The 22,890-nt window shown below is 42.0% G+C and overlaps 2 protein-coding genes and 1 pseudogene across 2 annotated transcripts in view; 1 reads left to right on the forward strand and 2 right to left on the reverse strand.

Annotated features, from left to right (window-relative positions):
• Positions 1-22,890, reverse strand: part of mtr (5-methyltetrahydrofolate-homocysteine methyltransferase) — a 247,944-nt gene that overhangs the window by 115,790 nt on the left and 109,264 nt on the right. The gene's annotated exons all lie outside the window — the stretch shown is intronic.
• On the reverse strand, positions 12,423-15,587 carry LOC139917761 (uncharacterized). The gene has a single exon (XM_071906942.2). It carries the CDS (start codon positions 15,585-15,587, stop codon positions 12,423-12,425), a length of 3,165 nt encoding a protein of 1,054 aa, XP_071763043.2.
• Positions 15,782-22,890, forward strand: part of LOC144542990 (uncharacterized) — a 30,460-nt pseudogene continuing 23,351 nt past the window's right edge.

Raw genomic sequence — 22,890 nt, forward strand, 5'->3', positions numbered from 1 at the left:
AGGTGGCCATAAATTTCTCCTCCCGCCTTGTATTTACAATGGCAAAAATGTCCACTGGTTATTTGTGACCAATAACACTGACCAATGAATGACATCTGACCAAAAAGTTAATAAAAGCTAGATTTCCCAAAGAAGACATTGGTAGCGTTGCTGCCAAGCCTGGCACTAAAGGATTAAAATCAGATAGAAAGAAGAAGAAATGTCAACCAAAACCACTGATCATAATGGCTGGGTCCATAGAAAGATATAGAAAGAAAAGTCATAAGAGTAAAACAAGGTTGAGTTCTGCTTAGCTACTACATCATCCTCTTAATGATACACCACACAGGCCTATAAATGCAGAATACACACAAAAACATACACAAACCATGAAAGCCCAGAAAGCGTCTGCCACAGATTTATTATGTTTTCTCATATGAATGTCAGTAAGAAGAGCAGACAACCCTAGTTATCGGTGAAAGCCATTCAAGACAATGGAAACTGAATTTTTAGAACTATAATGATTCGATTCCTTCCATCTTCTGACATCAGTATTCAGTGAGAGAGCAGATCAGTCATGGTTAAGGAAGCCATTATAATCTGCCATAAGGCTGGAGATAAAAGTTTAAGATGCAGCAGATTAACAGGCTGGATTGACGATACATTGACATGAGGTCGTTAACAGCGATGTGAGCAGAAAAGTAAGGCTGGAAAGTAACTAAATGCCTCACAAAAAGGTCGCCTGGTCGCCTGAAATTGACTGAAATACGCAAAATGTCCTCAAATGCATGAGGCACGAACAGAAATACGTTTTACTACAAGGACAGGATTAGGTGGAGGAGACACGACTAGAAACAGGTAGTGGTCTGACCTTGAACTAGCATGGTGGAGAGTAAGGGCGTGAAGGTCAGGGGGTGGATGGGGGTATACATTTACCTTCAGCTCCGGCGACCTGGGTTCAATTCCCAACTCATGCCAAGAAGTTTTCTAGTGTGAGTTTTCATTTTCAGTGAAGGTTTTTCTTATTTGAGCAAAACTTAACCCTAACCTTTATCAAATTGTTGTAGTTGCTTAACCTCCCCCTAACCTGAACCAGATTGTTTTAGTTGCCTGACCTTAACCAAAGTTGTTTTAATTGCCTAACCTTAACCAGTTGTTTAGTTGTTTTGCAACTCAATTTCATTAAGTTTTCAAGAAGATAAGTAAAAGTACTTTCCAGGAAGAAAACATGGAACCAATTAGTTCCCAATGAGAAAGTGAGTATCTAAATACTTTCCAAGGGGAAAGTAAGGAGCTACGTACTTTTGAAGAAGAAAGTGAAAACTGAACATTTTCCATGAGGAGAGAGGGACAAATGAAAGAGTATCTGTGACAATTTTATACATGGAAGAGAATAATGATATGAACAGGAGAGTGATTGTGGTGTGTGTGTGTGTGTGTGTGTGTGTGTGTGTGTGAGAGAGAGAAAGAGAAAGACAGAGACAGACAGACAGACAGACAGACTATTTAAAAATGAATTTTGTTGCAGTGAGGTAGGAACAAGATGTTTGGCGACTCAGACCTGCTGGTCAATGTGACCTTCTCTCCTGGATGTCAAGCACAACATCACGAGTCACCAGTTAATTTTCCAATAAAGGATATTTTCCCTGTAGCTCCAGTGGTCCTGCTTACTCAAGGTCGCTTTGACAGGACACATCTGTAATTTGACACAGATTTGGAAGGTGCTCATGGACCTGCAGCAATAGTTTTGACGTCAAGATTTTCTCCACGCGCAGTGCACAGATTTCACAGACATACACAGTGGAAATACACTGTAGATGTTTATATTTACATCATATCACGACAGAAGCACATATGTATTTCTATGTCAACCTACTAATGTCTTTACTGCTGTTGCTGTTAATTAACACATGTGCACTCGTGGGATGATGATCTTATTTGCTTTTGAAATATCATATGCCATGATGTGTGTGTGTGTGTGTGTGTGTGTGTGTGTGTGTGTGTTTATTATGTTTTACCACCATGTGTGGTCTAAAAATCCCTATAGAGGTGGTCAACTGCGGGATGAGGCTCATGTTTAGGGTTTAGGATTAGAAGTTTGGGTTTGGTTAGGTTAGGATTAAAAGGTATGGGTTATTTTCCTCATTTTAATCTTTATACATCCAGGGAGAGTCAACTGACCTCTGTTTTCTTCTCCAGCAACACCCTTATAAATGCATACAGTTCAACACATTAACACTGAGAGCTGCCCAGTACAACCACAGTCTTCTACAGTAGTTGTTGAGTTTTAAGTTTTAGATAAGACATAGAGTTAAGGTCAACTTTAATGTCATGTGCAAAATGTCTGTGAAAAAAAAATACAAGACTACACAGTGCAAAACAAGAAAAGACAAGTGCAAAAACATAGTGTAAAAAAACATGTAGTACAAACAGCAGCATATGGATGAAATATGTAAAGAAAAGTAAATACACAATACAAGCAGCAGGTGTATGTCCCTGAGAGTATGAGTACTGAAACCCAGGATACTACTACTACTGCTCTGCTGCTTTTACTACTACTACTACTACTACTACTACTACTACTACTACTAGTGCTACAACTACTGCTACAACTACATTACATTACATAATTTAGTATTTACTTACTTACTATTGGATATGGGGCTGATACCAGCCTCAAACAGGGCATCTGTGGTTTTTCCTTAATACTAGTATCCAACATGAGAGAAATCAAAAGAAAGCAACTTGAGTTTTTGCCTTTTTTCACATGTACGTTTAGACCAATGAAACTTTGTTGATCCCTGTGGGGAAATTGGGTTGTTGCAGCACACAGCTAACAACTTGTTTGTGTGTGTGTGTCTGTCTGTATGTGTGTGTGTGTGTGTGTGTGTGTGTGCATGCGTGCGCGTGTGTGATAATCTCTCTGACAAAGAGACAGTAGTGAGTTACTGTGACACCTAATCCTATTAAATCCTGTAACCTTGTTTTGCATGAGAGAAAGCAACAGAGAGTGAGTATGTGCACATATACCGAACATACCATCGCACATGCCGCGCATGTGTACATGAGTGTGTATGAATGTGTCCACAGTGTGGATGTGTACATGCATGTGTATTGTACCTGTATTGTCCATGCAGTTATGTGCATGGGCATTTGTATGTCTTTGTGTACATACTGTATGTCTGTGTACATGCAGATTTTTAAAGCTTTACTTATTCAAGGATAAATATCTATTTTATATATTATATCATCACCTTGATCCCCGTTCAACAGTTGGGCACAACCGTGTGTGTGTGCGTGTGTGTGTGTGTGTGGTGTAGTAATGGATAGCAGTGTAATCTCATCAGAACGAGCCTGCTGTCCTGGTCATGAACCAGAGCTTGGTCAGCTCATACATGTATGACTCAGTGCCTTTCAACTCTACATTGATGAACCATACCTGCTATACAGCAGCATCTGCTGCTTTTGGAAACTCCTTTTTTATCAGGTTTTTATAACATAATACATAATCAAATCTCTGTACTTTTATGCAGCAGTGTTCTTTTGATACAATATCATAATAAGAACCTCAATTCTAAACATGAGGGAAATTTGAAATTAATTCACATTATATTAACATATAAACTTTTTTCTATAGCAATTTTCTATAGTAATTTTCTATAGCAATTTTCTTGCTGTGGTGTTGCACCTCTGTTGAATGGCAAAATGGGATGTATGCAAATCAGCGTTTGCATACACTTTTGGCTTTAGATTTCTTCTTCCTTGCCATGTCATTACCATCCAGTTATTATATATGAGTGATATAGTGACCAAGTCTGTTCAGTCTAGATTACACAGATATCATTTCCCATTCACTCCGACACTCCAATGTCTTTTAATCAGGATTTAGATTGAAGGAGACAAGCACACAGAGGCCTTACAACAAAAAGTAGCAACGCATGCTCTTTCTCTCTTTCTCTCTCACTCACTCAACACACACACACACACACACACACACACACACACACACACACACACACACACGCACACACTATAGTATGGCCTGGCTCACACTGACACACAGTGTGCCCTAAGCTATCATGTGTAGCCATGCTAAGCTCCTTAGTGGTCAGTCAGACAGTATCAGTGCTATATGTCCTGCACCACAGTATTACAGCTAATTAACAATCTGTCTGTCTGCTCACATATCATAGCAGCTAATCCCGTGGCTCTGAACACCATACATCTCTCTGCCTGCCTGTCTGTCTATCCATGAGCATGTGCAGTAAAATCCCAGGAGAAGCTAAGTGTGTGCAGTAGTCGATTTGTACACACATTTCTGGGGGGACGGTGGAGTCTTATGGGGACAAACAATTTGATAGTTGCGAGGGACCAGCTGTTTACCCTTTTGTTTATATTGTAACAGCACAAAGGTAATTCTATACTCAAAAGACATGCATGTTAGGGATGTTAGGCATCAAATACTCCTGCCAATGCCCTTAAAGTGGATACAGACAACTTTTCAACTTTCCCCCCATTGTCCCCCCCCTAGCGTTTCCAAGTGGTATTGTTGTTTGCGCCGCTGTCGCAAAGACAACCGGATCGCTTTCCGTTAGAGCCTAGCTCCGTGCAACAGAACAAACAATCTGTCTGCTTATCAACTCCTTGATCATAACACAATATAGTAACTTTCACCACTGCTCATTTTAGAAAGGCCACTGCAAGAAAACGTGTTCTTTGTACAATGGATCATTTGTTGGCTGCTAGCGTTAGTGTTAGCTAGCATTAGCAACATGGCTAACGTTGCTAACGCTAGCTAACGCTAGCAGCCAGAAACAAACATAGTTAGATGTTTGTTTCTTTTGTTCCAGGACCAGCCAGAAACAAACATCTATGTTTGTTTCTGGCTGGTCCTGGCTTCCTTGTAGCTCCTGGTTCATTTTGTGGCTGCTGGCGGTAGCGTTAGCAACATGGCTAACGCTACCGCTACCGATAGCTACCGGGGAAAACCTAGTTTATTCCTCTTTTGGTTGCGCAATGGATGACGCACTTCCTTTGTGCCGTAAATCGAGCCTTCATTCTCCCGGGAGATCGTGCCCGGTGGCAGACAGAATTGCATAGTGAAAGCGAGGCTTATATGGAACCAATCTAAACGCCGATAGTGTCATTATTCTATAGCCATTACACTGTGCAATCAACATTTACTTCATAATGTTAAGTTAAAGCAAAAAAGTTGTCTATAGGGTCTTTAACCAAGGCACTGGCCTCAGAATTGGAGTTGGTACCTGAGCGCTGCACTGTGGCTGCCCACTGCTCCTGAGCAGTTAGGATGAGTCAGATGCAGAGGATCACAAGGTGAGCAGGAGCTCGTGGAGGTTTGATAACTATAAATTTAAAGCTAAGTTCCAGCCCAGTGACATCCCTGGATATAGTCTGTTTTTTTCCTCTGTGAAAAGGATCGGGGCTAGTCAAAAAAGAATTCCCGACCGGACCACAGATAGAGCGGCCCACCGTGAATTCTCCCGGTAGTCCCAATGGCCAGCCCATCCCTGAATGCAGGTGCGTGTGCCCCTCGCTCTCGGATTTGCTGAAAACTCCAGATGCGCTATATTCTCTAAAATGATTAAATATCAATAATAAATGACTTACACATTTCTTGATTGAACAATATCTTAGTGCCATAGAGAGGGATGAAAGGGGGGGATGGCAGTTTTACAAAGGGGATGGTTTTTGACAATTGTTATTTCCAGGGGGATGGCATCCCCTCGCAGCCCTTGCTATCTATGGTGGATTGATATAACACAATAGTGATTCAACCTATAGCTTTTACCTGCAGTTCTAAACACCTGGTGTCTGGTAGGTCTTTCCCAAATTGTTTGGAATAAATAGAGAAAGAATTGGGTAGTTAGCATGAGCCACAATAGCCACCATGGCTGAACAGAAAACAAGTACAGAATGAAAACTTTGGTCATAAAACGAACCAAGCCAGTAGTTAAAGCTCCTAAAACAGGTACAACCACCGGTACTGCTCTGTATTTATTTTCTCAGAACGCGCATTGTGTCGTCAAATTAATTCCCGGAACAGCGTACCGGTGTGTTCCGGCCCAATGACCCCCTGAATATAGCCTAGATTTGTTTCCTCTGCCAAGAGAAAAACATTCCCAGCTAAAGCCCCAGAAGCCCGATGCTGATGACGAGAGCAATACCCCATAGGCGAGAGGCCATCTCTTAATCAAAGACGCCCTCTAGAGGCCATCTCACGAAGTGACATCTCACTAAGCGTTACCTGACTGACTGACTGACTGACTGAATGCATGACCTGAATTTGCTGCGTGATGCCCTCAGCTGCGCCGTGGGAAAAAGAGCGCCACCTACAGACACTCAAACTGCATCAACAGAAAATCCAAGGAAAAAGAAAAAAAAGTTTGACTGACAGGTGATCTCTGGGAAGTGCAGTGCAAAAACAACATAGCGGTGAGTCCTTAGCACCAAAGATGGAAACAAATTTTTTTTTTAAATCACTGCAACGACTGCTTAGCACCAAAGATGGAGACAAAATAAAAAAATAAGGATCTTGAGGATTACCACTTTTACATACAGTACCACCAGCAGTGGTGGTTCCTTAATGCGGGGCGCTTGGGCGCCGCCCCCCTCCAACTAGAGAAGAAAGTCTACTTAAACATGTTAAACATAAATTAATTAGATAATGCGAAATAATTATAAAATAAAAATTGTTTACTTGTACAATGTGCCTGGTAGTCTGTCAGCGCCTGTCAGTATTCATTAAAAATTGGTTCCAAATTGTATCTGTGTGAATACATATACTTCCTGGGTGAAGGTCGCTGGCCAAATAAGTGTGTATGTAAGTCCTTCAACTTTTGGCAAGCAGGTGACCTGAGGCTGCTCTCTAATTGGTTGCTTCAGATTTTCCACGGGACGCAGCTCTCTCCGCCCCAGTCATTCCCACTTTTATTGGCAGCGAATTCTCTCAGAAATACTAATTTTAAACGGTTTAGTCTACAGGAAAAGCTTCATACCAAGCAGCTTGGCCTGGACAGACCCGATATCAGCATCAAACAGCGCTCTGGTGACAGACAGAGGGAGAGCTATACCTGAGTATTCTGCAGAAGTGGGTATGAAAACAAGCACAGATCCTGTACAGACCCACGGCGCGCGTGTACAATTCAACTCAGTTCAATTCAGTTAAATGCATTGAAGCACTGCGACCAAGGATGTAACTTTGGTTTGAGAAGTGGGGGGGACACAATAAAACGGGGAGTCTGGGGGTACTCCCCCAGAAAAAAATTTGCAATTTGAATCCCATTTCCTGCATTTCTACATACATTTAGGGACTACGGTAACCAATATAAAATCCGGGAAATAATTAAGTTGGTCATCATGCTAAATTCTGCCAGAATAGTACTAAATATGCATAAGAAAAACTGTCTTACTTTCTGTATTGTTTAACCCACAACTTTACTGAACTTCACATGTTGAGTTATTCAATTATAGATATATATATATTTTGAAGAATAGGACTGACAGATCTATGGTACATTATTGTGGCACTATCGATAGATAATGTGTCATTTGCAACTTCAATCACAACAAACATATACAAAATGTATCAAAGAATATGAAACTTTTTTTTTTAGAAGTTTTTTAGAAGTCACGCACTGTCAATACTATAAGAGCCCTGCCAATGAATGTGTTAGCTTTTTTATGTAAGTCTAGTGTGTAGTTATCTTTATTATGAGTATTGGTTATACCTGAGATTAGATAGGCTTTGGTTCTACCTTTTCACAGTGTCACTCAAAATACATGTCTTTTGCCTCATTCAGTGAGCAATTTTTCAAGTGCGCATGCGTGGAACACATCCGCGTCCACAGCAGCGTTGCCAACTCTTTTCCAAGGAAAGTAGCTATTGGCTGCTCAGAAAGTCGCTAGAAGTCACCAGATGATGTCATACGATAATTTGCATATCAATATATAATGCTGCACTTGTTATGTACCCCACGGCGTAGCCCGTTTTAATATAAGTGCTAACTTCACCCACCTGGGCCAGTTTCGGTGTACGCCGGTAGCAATTACAAGTGGACCCTATCCTACAGTCCCTGCTCTCAGCGGAGGGAGGGAGCTACGCTGTGTGTGGGAAGCGCTGTCATCATCAGACCTCTCTGGATTAGACAAGCAAGTAGAGAAAACCGGCATCAGCTGTACCAATTTATTGCCAAATGCTTTGGGATTCAACACATTAACATTGCTTCCCATGGTCAGAAAAAGTCGCCAGATTTGTCGCTAGTCGCTTTTGAAAAATAAAGTCGCCAGGGGGGTCTAGCGACAAAATTGCCAAGTTGGCAACACTGGACAGACGCCAAAATGTACTATAGAACCGCGTAGGCAGGCTGTCCGTGTCCACTACTCATCCGTGGCAATTTTTTTTGGAGTATATCAGGCCTTACAATCAGCAGCTCAATTCACATTCTCAGCCAGAATCTGACGGCTGGCCAAACAGTAGCGTATTAAGCACGATTTTTGCAGTTAAAAAAGTGGGGGGGACACAAACGGGATTTTGAAAAGAGGGGGGGACATGTCCCCCCCCGTCCCCAGTGGAAATTACGCCCCAGACTGCGACACTGTTATCGGATAAATAATTCCACTAATGTTACTTAAATAGGCTACCACAAGGTAAAAACGGTACCTACTGTTAAAGTGTGTAGGGCAGCAGACGAGCTATCAGGTTACTGTTGTTTACAGATCCGTTACTAACTAATCATGTGTGGCTGCTCTATTCGCAATGCAGCATTTTGTTTCCGTTCCTCTGCTGATGGCCAAGGTGACAGTTGTGGACTGTCTTTTTTTAATTTTGTAAAAAGTAGCCTACACTGTCTGCTCAGCCCTTGGTTAGATAGCTAGTTGGTTTGGTGGCAGCCCACTCGCACCTGTGAATATGTGCTTCCATTGATTTTATTGCCTCCATCATTTATTTGAAATATATGTTAAGTTTTCCTATAATAATTAAATCGCCAATTAGGAAATATGACTTAATTTCGCTATATCAAACTAAGAGTGAATTTAGACTAATACATAGTAGTAGTTTGTATTATCGTTTATGTTTTGTCAATCAATGAGAGCCATATAGTCCTGCCCCACTCAGTCAGCCGATTACCGGCCACCACTGACCACCAGATCTCTCTGATGAAAATGTTTAATCACACACACAATTTGACACAATTTGAGTGTTACATTTCAGAACAGTACACTGGCAGAGTCTATAAGAGTGAACAATACAGTGCTATTTTTGTGTCCTTGAAGCTGGGGTAGGCAACTTTCTTTTTGTATTATTTGGCAAAAATTTCATAACACCTTTTCAGCTATTTTGACATACCCCGTTTGTTAGCAGCAAGAAGCAGCGGGAGCTCGCCATTTAAACCGACAGCTGACTCGGGAGTCAATATTCTCTGCGGATTATTTGATATGTAAGAGACAAATGATATGTACTGTATGTCCAAAATCGCTGAACTTATCCTGTAAATATGGCATCAAACCCCAAAAAACTATTCTAGTGGAGCTTTCACTGTGCCAACATGCTTTCCCTATTGGCCTGAGAGGATTCTCAATCAAAGGTTGTAGCAACTGATAATGATAATGTTACTGTAATAATAAACTGATGATGTAATGATAATATTGACCAATAATGTAATAAGTAAATTATTACCCATTATTCTTACAAGTCAATTACATTATCAATTAAAAATATATTACACCCCTTTAACTAATAAATACTGGTTAATGTAATAATGTAATGTTATTACCTCATCCAGCAATTTATTAAAAATACGTTTTTATTACATTTTGTTATTACACTATCCAGCAGTTATTACATTGTTAGTTGCTACAAGGGTTCTTTACAATCTCTACAATTTTCATAGTCCTTTACTTGATTTAGTATTAGGCCCAACTTGTAGAACTGTCTACACTGTATGGGGAGATAACAGTGGTGAGAGTGAAGCCTAGGATTACAATTGTCATTCTTATACATTCTCTAATTGGGAAAATTTCTAGTGAATTAAATTTTGCTGGGGACCCAAGTTTAAGAACTATGGGCCTAGAGAAACCATTTGTCAGCCTAAAGGTCACAGGTTGGATCCCCACAACAGACGATGTGTCCATCAGCAGCCATGCGCAGTATTTCCCATATAATGTTAATATTTGGGCAGCCCACCCAGGTAAATTAACAGCTGCCTAAGTTAAATTTTATTTTATTTTTTTCTGTGATGCATTCAGCTGGCATTCAAACCTGAGAGGTGACTGTATGATTCCATTCAGAAAAAGCTCTTTTGGTCAGTCAGCTTTCTCAGAGAGCCGCACATCTTTAGAATACCCTGCCACTACAAATACTCAATAGTAAAACCTGCAACATATTTAAACATAGTCTAAATAAATGGCTAATTTCTAATCAAGTTTGTCAATATGAATCCTAACCCGTTTTGAGGCCCAACACTTATTTGTATGTTGTGGTGCTTTGGCTTGTTTGCATGTAAAATGCAACAAGCCTGTTTGTCTATCTGTACTGTACCTGCATCTGTACAGATGATTGCATGTTGTGTCTTTATATGTACTTTTACCTATAGTTTCTGGCTAATAACATCTGGCCACAGGGAATTGAGGGAGTTGAAAATTAGCTAATGACTGACTAACACTGGCACATTTACCCTACAAAATGAAATGAAAATGGTGGAAAATGGTTTCAAATAGTGCTATTCAGATGGGAGCATAATAGTCATCTAATGTTGCAGTATCAAGTTAGCCAATGCTAACTCCAGTACCCTTGGGCAAGACACTGAACCCCTACCAGCCCACTCACTGCGAGCCGCTAAATGACTACAATGTAAAAGTCGAATGTTCAGGTAAACCCCAGGCCTGCTAGCAGCTGCTGGAGGGCAGTGGAGCATTCACAACCACCCATCACCTCCCCCATTAAGCTGTTGGAGAACACACATACACATACACTCACATGCACATATGCACAAAGACACACAGACTGACTCAAACCTCTACTTTACATCAGGTTCTTTGCTATATTTCAGCCATCCCTCTTCCTCCCTTTCTCTTTCTCTGTCTCTATCAATCTTTCATTCTCCGTCTCTGTCTATCTCTCTCTCTGTTCTGAGGCGTATTTCACAAGAGAGCGGCCTTGCTCGCCCACTCACAGTGCCGCCATGCCATGAAAAAAGAAGTGGTGTGTGTGTATCCGTTTGTGTGTGTGTTTGAGAGAAATAGCAATAGCAACCTGTGTATTTTTTCTGTGCGTGCATGCAGTGTGTTCATGTGTTGACTGTTCATAGTGTAATTTCTGCTCTGGTTTGTGTTCATGCTCAAATTTTTACACAATCCAGTGTGTGTTCATAGCATAGACTGTAGAAAATAGTGGACAAAGTGACTGTGAAGTCACCCATTGAATTTGTTTGTGACGTTAATATTGATGTATGTGGAAAATATCAGCAACCCAAAAAAAAATAATTAAGGAAAAATAAGCACACCAAAAAAAAAAAAAAATTACAAAGACAAGAATTTAGAAAGAAACAGGCATAAATGGGTCAAACTACATGCAAGATACAGTTAAAAGAGAAAAAATTGCAACATTAAAACAGAATAAATAGATAAATAGAGAAAAAAAGAAAGTTTTCCTAAACGTTTCAGAGGGTTATATTAGATACTGCTAATATCAGCAGCATGTAATATAGCCTTTTTCTTTATGTGCTTATTTGTGCTCATTACAGTAAACTTTATTAAAAGTACCTTTTGCTTTCAAGGTGCCTCCTACTGTTTCTTTTTTCTTTCTTTTTTTTACATATTGTAATGAAATAGTGCAGGCTAACCTCTAGTAGAATGAAGACTATTTTCTATATCCATTATATATAAACTTTGCAATTTTGCAAAACATATATCTAGGCCTATTTAACATTCATCAATTCATTCATTTTAGCTTAATAATGCTGTTTAAACAAAAGCGCAAACTAAGAGATATGGTCACACAGCAGGTGGAGCTTGCAGGAAAAGTCAGCTCATATTGCCTTATATGGATATAAAAAGGGGGAAACTGCTGCAAAAGCCAGCCTATATTACCTTATATGGTCATAAAGCAGGTGGAGCCTGCAGGAAAAGTCACTCCATAATGCCTTATATGGTCATAAAGCAGGTGGATGCTGTTGGACTGTGGAAAAGCCTGGATAATAATAATAATAATAATAATAATACATTTAATTTGAGGGCACCTTTCAGGACACCCAAGGTCGCCTTACAATGCATAAAAAAGAGAAACACACTTGAAACAGATAAAAACAGCGACAACAACAGCATAGACAAAACAAATGACATAGAGTGGGCGGACACGTGTGTGGGGAGGAATAAAAACAGTAAAACTGTAAGAATGAAGGGGGAAATGCATAGTACGGTGAGGGTTACAATGAGTAGGCCAGTTTGAACAGGTGAGTTTTGAGGTGGGATTTGAATGATGTTATGGTAGCAGACTGTCGAATGTGTGGGGGCAGGGAGTTCCAGAGCCTGGGAGCAGTGCAGCTGAAAGCCCTGGCACCCATGGTGCTGAGGCGGGAGGTGGGGATGGTCAGGAGACCAGCTGAGGATGAGCGCAGGGAGCGGGAGGGGATGTAGTCCTGGAGGAGGTCAGAGAGATAAGTGGGGGCTAGGTTGTGGAGGGCTTTGAAGGTGAGCAGGAGGTTTTTGTAGTCAATTCGATATTGGACAGGGAGCCAGTGTAGTTGGATGAGAATGGGGGTGATGTGGTCGGATGATTTGGTGCGAGTAATGATCCGGGCAGCCGAGTTCTGAATGATTTGAAGCCGGTTGAGCAGTTTGGTGGGAAGGCCAGAGAGAACAGCATTACAGTAGTCAATCCGGGATGTGACAAATGCGTGGACCAAGACTTCAGTGCTGGATTGAGACAGGGATGGGCGGAGTCTGGAAATGTTGCGGAGGTGGAAGAAAGCAGTCCGGGTGATGTTTTTTATGTGAGGTGCAAAGGAAAGGGTGTTGTCCAGAATGACACCGAGGCTCTTAACTTGGCTGGAGAGGGGTACAGGGAAGCCATCAATGATGATGTTTAGAGCTTCGGTGTTTTGGGCTTTGGATAGGGTGGTTTTGGAGCCGATGAGCAGGGCCTCAGTCTTGCTGCCATTGAGCTTCAGAAAGTTCCTGCTCAACCAGCTCCTGATGTCCTGGAGGCAGGTGGTGAGGGGGGTGGGAGGAAGGGCAGTGGTGGGTTTAGTGGAGATGTAGACCTGAGTATCATCGGCGTAGCAATGGAAGTGGACACCATGGTGACGGAGGATTGTGCCCAGGGGAAGGAGGTAGATGATGAATAGGAGTGGACCGAGTACTGACCCCTGAGGGACACCCAGTGGAACAGCAGAACACCTTGACCTATGGTTCCCCAGTTGGACATACTGTTGTCTGTCGGTGAGATAGGACGAGAACCAGGAGAGTGCAACACCAGTAATCCCAATGTCAGCCAGGCGCTCAAGGAGTAGTGGGTGGGAGATGGTGTCGAAGGCAGCACTGAGGTCAAGGAGGATAAGGATGGTAAGCAGTCCAGAGTCAGCTGCACGGAGGAGGTCGTTGGTGATTTTAACCAGGGCTGTTTCAGTACTGTGTTTGGGGCGAAAACCAGATTGGAAGAGTTCATGGAGGTTGTTTGAGTCAAGGTGGGACTGAAGTTGAGCGGCGACCACCTTCTCAAGAGTTTTGGAGATGAAGGGAAGGTTGGAGATGGGCCTGTAGTGGTTCAGGTCAGCTGGATCAGCACCGGGTTTTTTGAGGGTGGGTGTAATAGCAGCCATTTTGAGAGTGGGGGGGACAGTTCCAGAGGTGAGGGAGGAGTTAATTATTTTTGTGATCATGGGGGAAATGGATGGCAGACAGGCTTTGACGAGGGTAGTGGGGAGGGGATCAAGCTGACAGGTAGTGGATTTGGCTTTAAGGATGAGCTCAGAGATGGTGTGTTCCGTTGCTAGGGTGAAGTTGGAGAGGGAGCTGATGAGTGGTTGGCCCGTGGTAACCATCCAGGGTGGGTCCCCTGGGGAAGTGCAAGACGAGGCCAGCTGTAGGTGGATGGTATTGATTTTGGTGTTGAAGAATTGCAGAAAGGCAGTGCAGTGATCAGAGGAGATATTTGGAGGGAGGGTTCTAGGAGGCTGAAGTAGGTGGCTGACTGTCGAGAAGAGGGCTCTAGTGTTGCCTTTACCAGTACTGATGAGGTTGGAATAGTACGAGGATTTGGCAGTGGAGAGGGCGTTCTTGTAGTGGCGTAGGTGTTCAGCGTAGATTTCGATGTGCACTGAGAGTCCGGTCTTTTTGCACAGCCGCTCGAGTCGACGACCAGTGGTTTTAAGCTGGCGAAGGTCAGCAGTGTACCAGGGAGCGGTGTGGGCAAAGGAGACTGTGCGGGTTTTCAGGGGGGCCAGGGCGTCAAGGGAAGAGGAGAGACAGTCATTGTAGTGACTCACCAAGTTAGCAGGGGAGGAGGATGGGGGAGGGCTGGGGTAGGAGTTAATGAGGGTGGTGAGATCTGTGGGGTTGATGTGTTTAATGTTTCTGAAGGTGATGGTCCGTTGCTCTTTTACTTTGAACGGGGGGGCGTAAACCTCAAAGAGCACAACTTTGTGGTCGGAGATGGGGAACTCGGCATCAGCGAGGTTACAGGGAGTGATACCAGTGCAGCAGATTAAGTCAAGTATGTGACCTTTGTTATGTGTTGGGAAATGAACATGTTGTGTGATACCCAGACAGTCAAGGAGTGAAGTGAAATCGTTTGCAAAAACACTGGAAGGGTCGTCGATGTGGATGTTTAAGTCACCCAGGAGAATAACAGTAGGGGACATAGCACATACAGATGTTAATAACGATGAAAATTGAGTGAGAAAGACAGCAGAGGGCTTTGGTGGTCTGTAGATGGTAACAATAATGATGGGTTTAGAACCTGTGAGTTTTACAGCTAAACATTCAAAAGAGGAGTGATGGGGGACAGTGACAGCACTGACTTTGATGTTCTCACGGTAGAGCACAGCAAGACCACCCCCCCTCCCGGTAGCACGGGGTATGCTAATATAGGCAAAGCCCGGTGGGACAGCTTCGTTAAGCTGGGAGAAGTCATTTGGCTGTTGCCAGGTCTCAGTGAGGCATAAGAAGTCAAGCTTTCTGTCCATGATAAGCTCATTAACCAGCAGGGCCTTACTGGTAAGAGATCGAACATTAAAAAGAGCCAGTTTTAAACAGTCAAGTGCCGCATAGGTGGCTGCCTTGGGCAGGGGGGATAACACACTGTGATTAACAGTACGGGTGGCAGTGCGAGGGGGGCGGGGCTCAGTGGACCAAAAAGAGCGAATGTTTGTGTTGCTGTTATGTTGTGCGTAGTGAAAGTTCCGACAAGATCCACGATGTACATATCTTGGTCGTTTGAGAATGTCACGACCAAGGGCAAGCAGAGCTGGAGGGGTCCTGAGGTGGGATCGGAGACGCAGCAGCTCCGTTGCAGAGTATTTCAGTGGCAGGGAGGCGCTCGTGATGGTGAAACACAGAGCGATCCATATGAAGAGTTTGATAATCCACATGATGGTGAGAAAAATTAAAAACAGTGTAATCCAACAGTTTGATAATCCAGAGGATGATGAGGGAGCTACAAATCTAGCGTAGCAGAGGCAGAGGAGTGGAGTATATTGGCTGTAGCCACAAAGCTACACTCGGGGCGGGGAGACCAGACACACGCCGCCGGGCCACGCAGCAGGTTAGCCGGCAGGCAGGTACCATGCACCAGGATGGGGCGGCCTCCGCGTTAGCGATAATCCACGAGAACGACTTGATACCCAGGAGAGCAGGCAGGATAGCAGTAAACAGCCCCGATCAAGCGTACGTGACGAGGCACACCAGATCAGAGTATCCAGCCACGGAGAACATAGAGGGGACCCGACAGTCCCATACAGGTGAGCCCTTACCGGCGAGGTTAGCTCCAGGCTACGGAGTGTCACCACATTGCGCCAAGCACACATAGAGACAACCAGACTGTTAAACTGCAGTTTCGGCGTCACAAGATGTCAGACCGGACAGGCTAAGCAGTTAATAACAGACGGATTTAAGCAAATCAAAACAAAACACAATAAATCACAGTGGAGGCGCGGCAGCAACTTGCCAGCGGTAAGTGTTGATCTCTATTGGAATCATTAGTAAACAATCAACTTAAGACATATCTCTCTGTTAATTCAATGTTGAGCTCTTCCCAGTCTGGTTTCAGGTCTGTGAGCACAGCACCATCTCTGCAATTACCTTGGTATGGAACAATATTGTTTCTGCGGTCGACAGAAGTAATCATTGTGCTGCATTTTTTGTTGACCTATCTAAGGCTTCCAGTCTTACAGAGTCTATGTAATATTGGGTTTGATCTAGACGCCCTCGCTTGGTCTCAAAACTATCTTTCAAATAGGCACCAATCTGTAACTGTAAACGGAAAATATCGGAACGGAAATATCCATTCTGAGTTTTTACCGGTGACTAAAGGTGTTCCTCAGGGTTCAGTTTTAGGTCCAGTTTTGTTTACAATTTATATTAATAGTATGATTTTGTCTCTTACAAGCTGCCATATCCATCTTTATGCAGACGATACAGTTCTATATTGTTTTGCTGACTCTGTTCAGTTAGCCATTGAAAACTTACTGCACTCTTTCAATATTCTACAAGGCGCACTTATTAACCTCAAATTGGTTCTCAATGCACATGAAACAAAGTTCATGCTGTTTTCCAAAGCCAAATACATTAATTACAATATTGTACGTATATCCATTCTGAACGGATCCCCCATTGAACGAGGCTCTGAATATAAATATCTTGGTATCTGGTTAGATTAGAAATTCACTTTTAAGCATCACATTAACAACCTTGTTAGCAAATTAAGGCAAGAAATAGGCTTCGGAAAGGATTATTGAAGCATTCTTCATGTCTGTCTTGGATTACGGTGATATTATTTATAGACACACCTCCAATTCCACCCTTAAACAACTAGACTCTGTATATCATTCCGCACTTGGGTTCATCACTGGTGGTGATAATTACAATACCCATCACTGCATTCTGTATGAGAAGGTCGGGTGGCCATCTCTGTGGGGGAGGCGTGACAAGCATTGGTATCTGTACATTTATAAAGCAATTATCATAGTTACCATCTTACATCACGTGTACAACATGTTGAATTGGCCCTCTACATCCCGCCACACACGCTCCAAGACCGGCTTTTATTTAAAATTCCATGTGTAAATATTGAACTTGGGAAAACTGCTTTTTGCTTTAATGCCCCATGTACTTGGAAGGAGCTACAGAACATTTTAAAGATTGACACTTATTATTTACTACCTACTTACTTATTACTTTCAGTCATTTTTGAGAAGTAATACTGAGTCTGATGTCTTTTCCCCTTACATTTTATTTTCTATTTGATGTATTCTATGTATTGTTCTTACTCTGCTTTGTTCTAGTCTGCTTGTTTTATTAGGGGTCCAAGCACGAAGTCTGGCCTCAGACACGTTAAAACGGTCATCATTTTTTTCCTATTTGGTTGTGTATCCATGACTGAAAGACCATGACTATCCTTAAACCATATCCATGACTGGTTGAAGATATTTGAAAGTTGTGTTGATGCTTGATGCTGTAGGAGGTGAAGGGAGGGGGCGGGGCCGCAGGTCCTGATGGATTGGAGTAGACCAAAGCAGTTGGCCAGGCGGGAGAGAGAGGCTGACATATGTGAAGGATTTTTAGGTAGACATACATGGATGTAACCCCTCTAGGGTCCAAATGGCCAGTTCGCCTATGGGTGACACTGCTCCCTACTGCCCTCCATGGTGTATTTTGGTGAAAGAAGATTGTGGGGATACAGGGCAATCAGCTCTAAAAGTTGAATGATATATAATATTACTACAAATTGTGTCCATACTCAAATTTCTGGACAATCCTACGTGTGTTCATAGAATCCGATTTGTTCAAATTGCTTGGTTGTAAAAGGATAAACAGGACAGCAAGAACGATGCAGTCAAGAGATGTAGAGAAGCTCACAGAGATGATGAGACCAATGAAATAAAAAAGAGAGAAGTGAAAGAGAGGGAAGGGGAGTGTGGTATTCCCTGTCCTCTCTGGGTTTTTGTCATAATGCCATAATCAAACTTCCTCTGAATAAAATATCAAAATTTATGATGATGGAAGAGTGCGGCAGTGTAGAGTGTTGGGTTTCCTGAGAGGGGGGGACGAATAATGAGAAGGAGATGGAGAGGCAGAGGGAGAGAAAGTTCAGCAGATAGACACAGAAGTAAGTAAGAGGGGTCAAAGGAGAGAGAGAGAGAGAGAGAGAATGAAAAAAGTGAGAAAGAGAGAGATGCTTGTGATGCCTGTTGAATCATCCACAGCCCATTAACAAACAAACACAGCTTCTAACAATACACACACACACACACACACGCACACACACATACACATGTTTGTGTTTTACTGGAAGCACCAGATGCTGATTCCTTGGAAGACAAAGATTAGATTCTGCCTGCAACAGTTAACACACACACACACACACACACACACACACAATCCTCTATCCCCTTATTGAGAGGAGTTACATACAGACAGAAACAGACAGGAGGGAAAAACAAGCGTGCTTCTCCAAAAAACTTTGGCTGAGCTCTCTGCCATAAACTAGTCAACAGTAAACCATTACAGTCAAAAACAAGGGCAGAAGCGGCAGATAGATGGAGAGAGACAGAAAGAGAGATGGAGAGAGAGAGCGGTAGAGAGACAGTGGATGGACTGCGGAGCTGTTGAGACTAGCAGTCATTATTTAAGGAGGAAGAAGGCGCCTATTAATTATTAATTATTAAACAGTTCTCTGCTGCAGGATCCCAGTGCCGCCTTGAAGCCCACATACACACTGCGTGTTTTCCCTCCATCTGAATCCTTCTCTCAATCACTATCCTTCCATCTCCATTCCTCCATCCCTCCATCCCTCCATCTCATCCCTTCATATCCATACCTTGATCTCCAACTATCTTTCTATATCTTATTTCTCCTAAAAGGCAACTCACCATCGGTGGCTTATAATCGGTGGCTAATGATAGAACACACACACACACACACACACACACATACACACACACACACACACACACAGCCATGTAAGGCTTGTTGGAAACTGGAATAATGTCTTAATGACAGTTATGTCTGGCACATACAAAGCACACACACACATACACACACACACACAGACTTATCCACTGTGGCTATCATTAACTGGAATAATGCGTTAGTGAAAGTTATGATGTCTGACACACACACATGCACGCACACACACACACACACACACACACACACAGTAACTGTTCCCTATCTGAGCAGGTCTGGTGTGTGTCAGCCACAGTATGCATACTAACCTTCTATGGAGAGAGAGAGAATGATAGAGAGACACAAACAAACAGACAGAGAGAGAGAGAGTGGGCGAAAGAGATAGAGACAGAGGGATAGACTGAAGATGAACACCAGAAGTTGTGAGCTATATGTAGCCATAGCTGATAAGGTATACTGTATATATGGGGTTTGTAGTGTGTGTGTGTGTGCGTGTGTGGTGTATGTATACCATTTTACCTCTCTCTTTCACACTGGAAAAAGTTTCCATCTAAAGAAGTAATGTCAACTTATATCAAGGGTTGAAATCTCTATGGATCGCAATGTCGGTCAGTCACTCTGTTCATCACTTTTGGTCATGTGGGTGAAAGTGTGTCTCAGGACTGCCATAGGAGTTATGTTGCAGACTGCCAATCGGGAGACCTGTATTCAATTCAATTCCCAGCCGGGACGCTTCCACAAAATTCAATGTGGGCTGTTAAGACTCAGATTCAATCTTGTTATTAAAATCAAGAAGATCTGCCAATCAGGTGAGATAATTTCACCTGATTCTGATACAGATCCATTGTACTTAATTTGAGAAAAATATTTTAAAGGTGTACTGTGTGGGTCCCTTTTTTATTATTATACCAGTATACCAGTCAGTATTATACCAGGTCAATCAAACAATGTAGCCAGTATTGTGACGTCATTGCGTATGTGACATTTTTTCTTTTTCTGTTCAGCCATGGTGGCTATCGCTGCTCATGCTAACTACCCCGTCCCTGTGTTCAGAACCAAATACTAACCTACCACATACTACATACTAACAAGTATGTACCGCATAATGTACACTCAAGTGATGATTCAGTATGCTATTACCAGCAGACTGTTCAGATTGCAGTATACTCGAACAGTGCATCACATGACCAGGACACATATAAATGTGACAAAGAGGGAAGTGGGGAGATCCATCCAGACTGATAGGATGTACGGTGTCCTCATCTGGAAAGACCTACCAGACACGAAGTGTTTAGAACAGCAAATGTAAAAGCTTTCATTAAATGGATATAGGTTGAATCACTATTGTGTTACAGCAATCAGTGATAGAGAGTAGTAAAAAATACATTTACATAAAAATGTTGCTGATTATTACTTTAAGACCCCACTCTGTTCCCCCTGGCCTAGACCCAAGGGCTACATTTTAATTATGGTCAAAAAAATCACGTTTCTTTGCCTACAGTTCCATTCAGCAGCCCTAGCATCAGCACTGGGACCAATTTAACTGTTGTCATCCAAACACCAGAATTGAACAACATAACCAAAGCATGGCACACAATCTTAATGAACATTATAGAGCCACGTAAATGGAGCTAATTTAAAGACACAAGACATCATACATCAGACATCTTCATTTCATTTAATTAACCTGCAGCTTTGCTTTGTACTCTAATTTCAGGTTCCCTGGTTGTTCTCAAGTTTTGTGCATTTGCAATGAGAAGATCTGTAGATGGAATTCCAGTTTGCATACTCATCACAGAAGTTCTGCAAACTTGCAGAAACCGTTTTGTAGTCATCATTTAAGGTCACATATGAGCTGTAAGTTTGCACGGTTGTAAGAGTAAAAAGTATGAGGATCATTCCTGTTTGTATATTCATAAATGTAGTTTGCATGCTTGAACTTAAACATTCACAAATATGCAAACTGAAATTACAGCTACAAAATGAAGTTATTAGTATTAAATCTTTGTACTTGTGAATATATTTATTAAGTTCTTAGCATGCAAAATGCAAGTACAGAACAACTGCTGTAAGGTTACGAAATGGAGCTAAAACTTTGGTCACGAGTATACAAACTGAAATTATAGCAACATGAAACTTGTGCACAACCACAGAAGCTGAAATCTGAGTACAAAGCTGCAAGTAAACCTGTCATTAAATTAGCCCCACACATTTCTTAAACTTTTGGTTCCTGGAGACCCACCAACAGTAGTCTTCTTCTCACCAGTTTGGTGAGAAAAGGAATGGCATGTGCATGCATTGATGGGCTGGGATGATAACATTTTTACCAAATGATGTATCTTAGGACAATTGCCCTTGAACACGGCTGCATCTCCAACTAACACAGGATGCTCATTTTAACCACTGGCAGAATTTGGATCTGATTATATCATCCTCCAATTCATTTTGATACCATAAAAGGTTTTCAGTGGAAAAATGAGACCATCACACAGAAAACTGGTTTAGTCTATGTGTTGCATTCAGTCTAAACAAACAAAGAAACAAAGAACAAAACACATGAATATAGATTATAACGAGACATTCTAACAACAAAAAACAAGCACAACACAATTTTTTAGATATGTTCCTAAATGCTGATTTGTGGTCAGTGTGGCGATCCCCAAAGGTTAGAAATAAGGGGTAAGGAAAGCTGATCTCACATGAGCTCTCAGTGGTCATGTAACTTCCTCCCTGGGTCACAGTGTGGGAAAAGCTACTATTAGCTGCAGTGCCATGGATTTATATTGTTTGATCCACCATGGTTTGACTGTCCATGAGATTTCATTGGTGTAACAGTAATGAGGAACACAAATCAAGCGCAGTATAAACAGCCACAGCCAATGGCCATTTAGGGGAAAGAATGGCAAGCTGGACATAAACTTATTTGCCAAATACAATAAATGTAGAGGAGTTTGTTGTGGTGGCATTAATGAAGACACACACTGATATGTAGTTATGTGGAGTCTCACCCTAAAATGGTACAAAGACAACTTGGTCTCTCATACAGAACGGAGGGACAGTGTAAGACATATGGACTCTCTATACTCACTCTAAATAGCGCCTGTGCAGTTGCGTCACAAATCTCCTAGCAACCACGGCTGGCGCCATCATAGAGGTCCATAGGAGAACTGGCTGTACACAAATAATGCCTAAATATATAACAACTGGCCTGGACAGGAAAAAGAGATACCAGTAAAAGATAGTTTTGGTGTGGCTGTAGATCCATTCGGTAACATTATTGGTAAAAGTGAATAGTTAAAAAAGTTAGGTTACTCTGACACAGTAAACTATCTTGTCTTTAGACCTCTAAAACACTGAAGTTGTTGTAGATGAGTTGTAGATTGTGAAGAGTCAGCTCAGTTAAATTGAACATACAGTTAGTTTTTGGTTTTGTTAGCTATGCACATACTGTATATTGGGTATATATTGTTAAACTCACTATACGGATAAATTAGCAATGTGAACATGTTTAAATCATAGGAAGGTCCCAATTGAATCTAATCTAATGTCTTCAAAGTGCTAAATTTGTCGTATTGTACTGAATAATGTACACAACTAGCTAACTATCTAGCCAGTGTGGTAAAATTATTAGTCAATCTTTTGTAGTGTGCTGAGTCTGAGTACATGTCCAGCCAACCCACATGACTGACCAGTGTTATCCTGTTCTTATCCAGGTATATAACCTTTATTTTATTGTATCGTTTCATTTTGTGGCACTATATTTTTGGG

The sequence above is a fragment of the Centroberyx gerrardi genome, chromosome 20, assembly GCF_048128805.1.
Source record: "Centroberyx gerrardi isolate f3 chromosome 20, fCenGer3.hap1.cur.20231027, whole genome shotgun sequence".
Lineage (NCBI taxonomy): Eukaryota > Metazoa > Chordata > Actinopteri > Beryciformes > Berycidae > Centroberyx > Centroberyx gerrardi.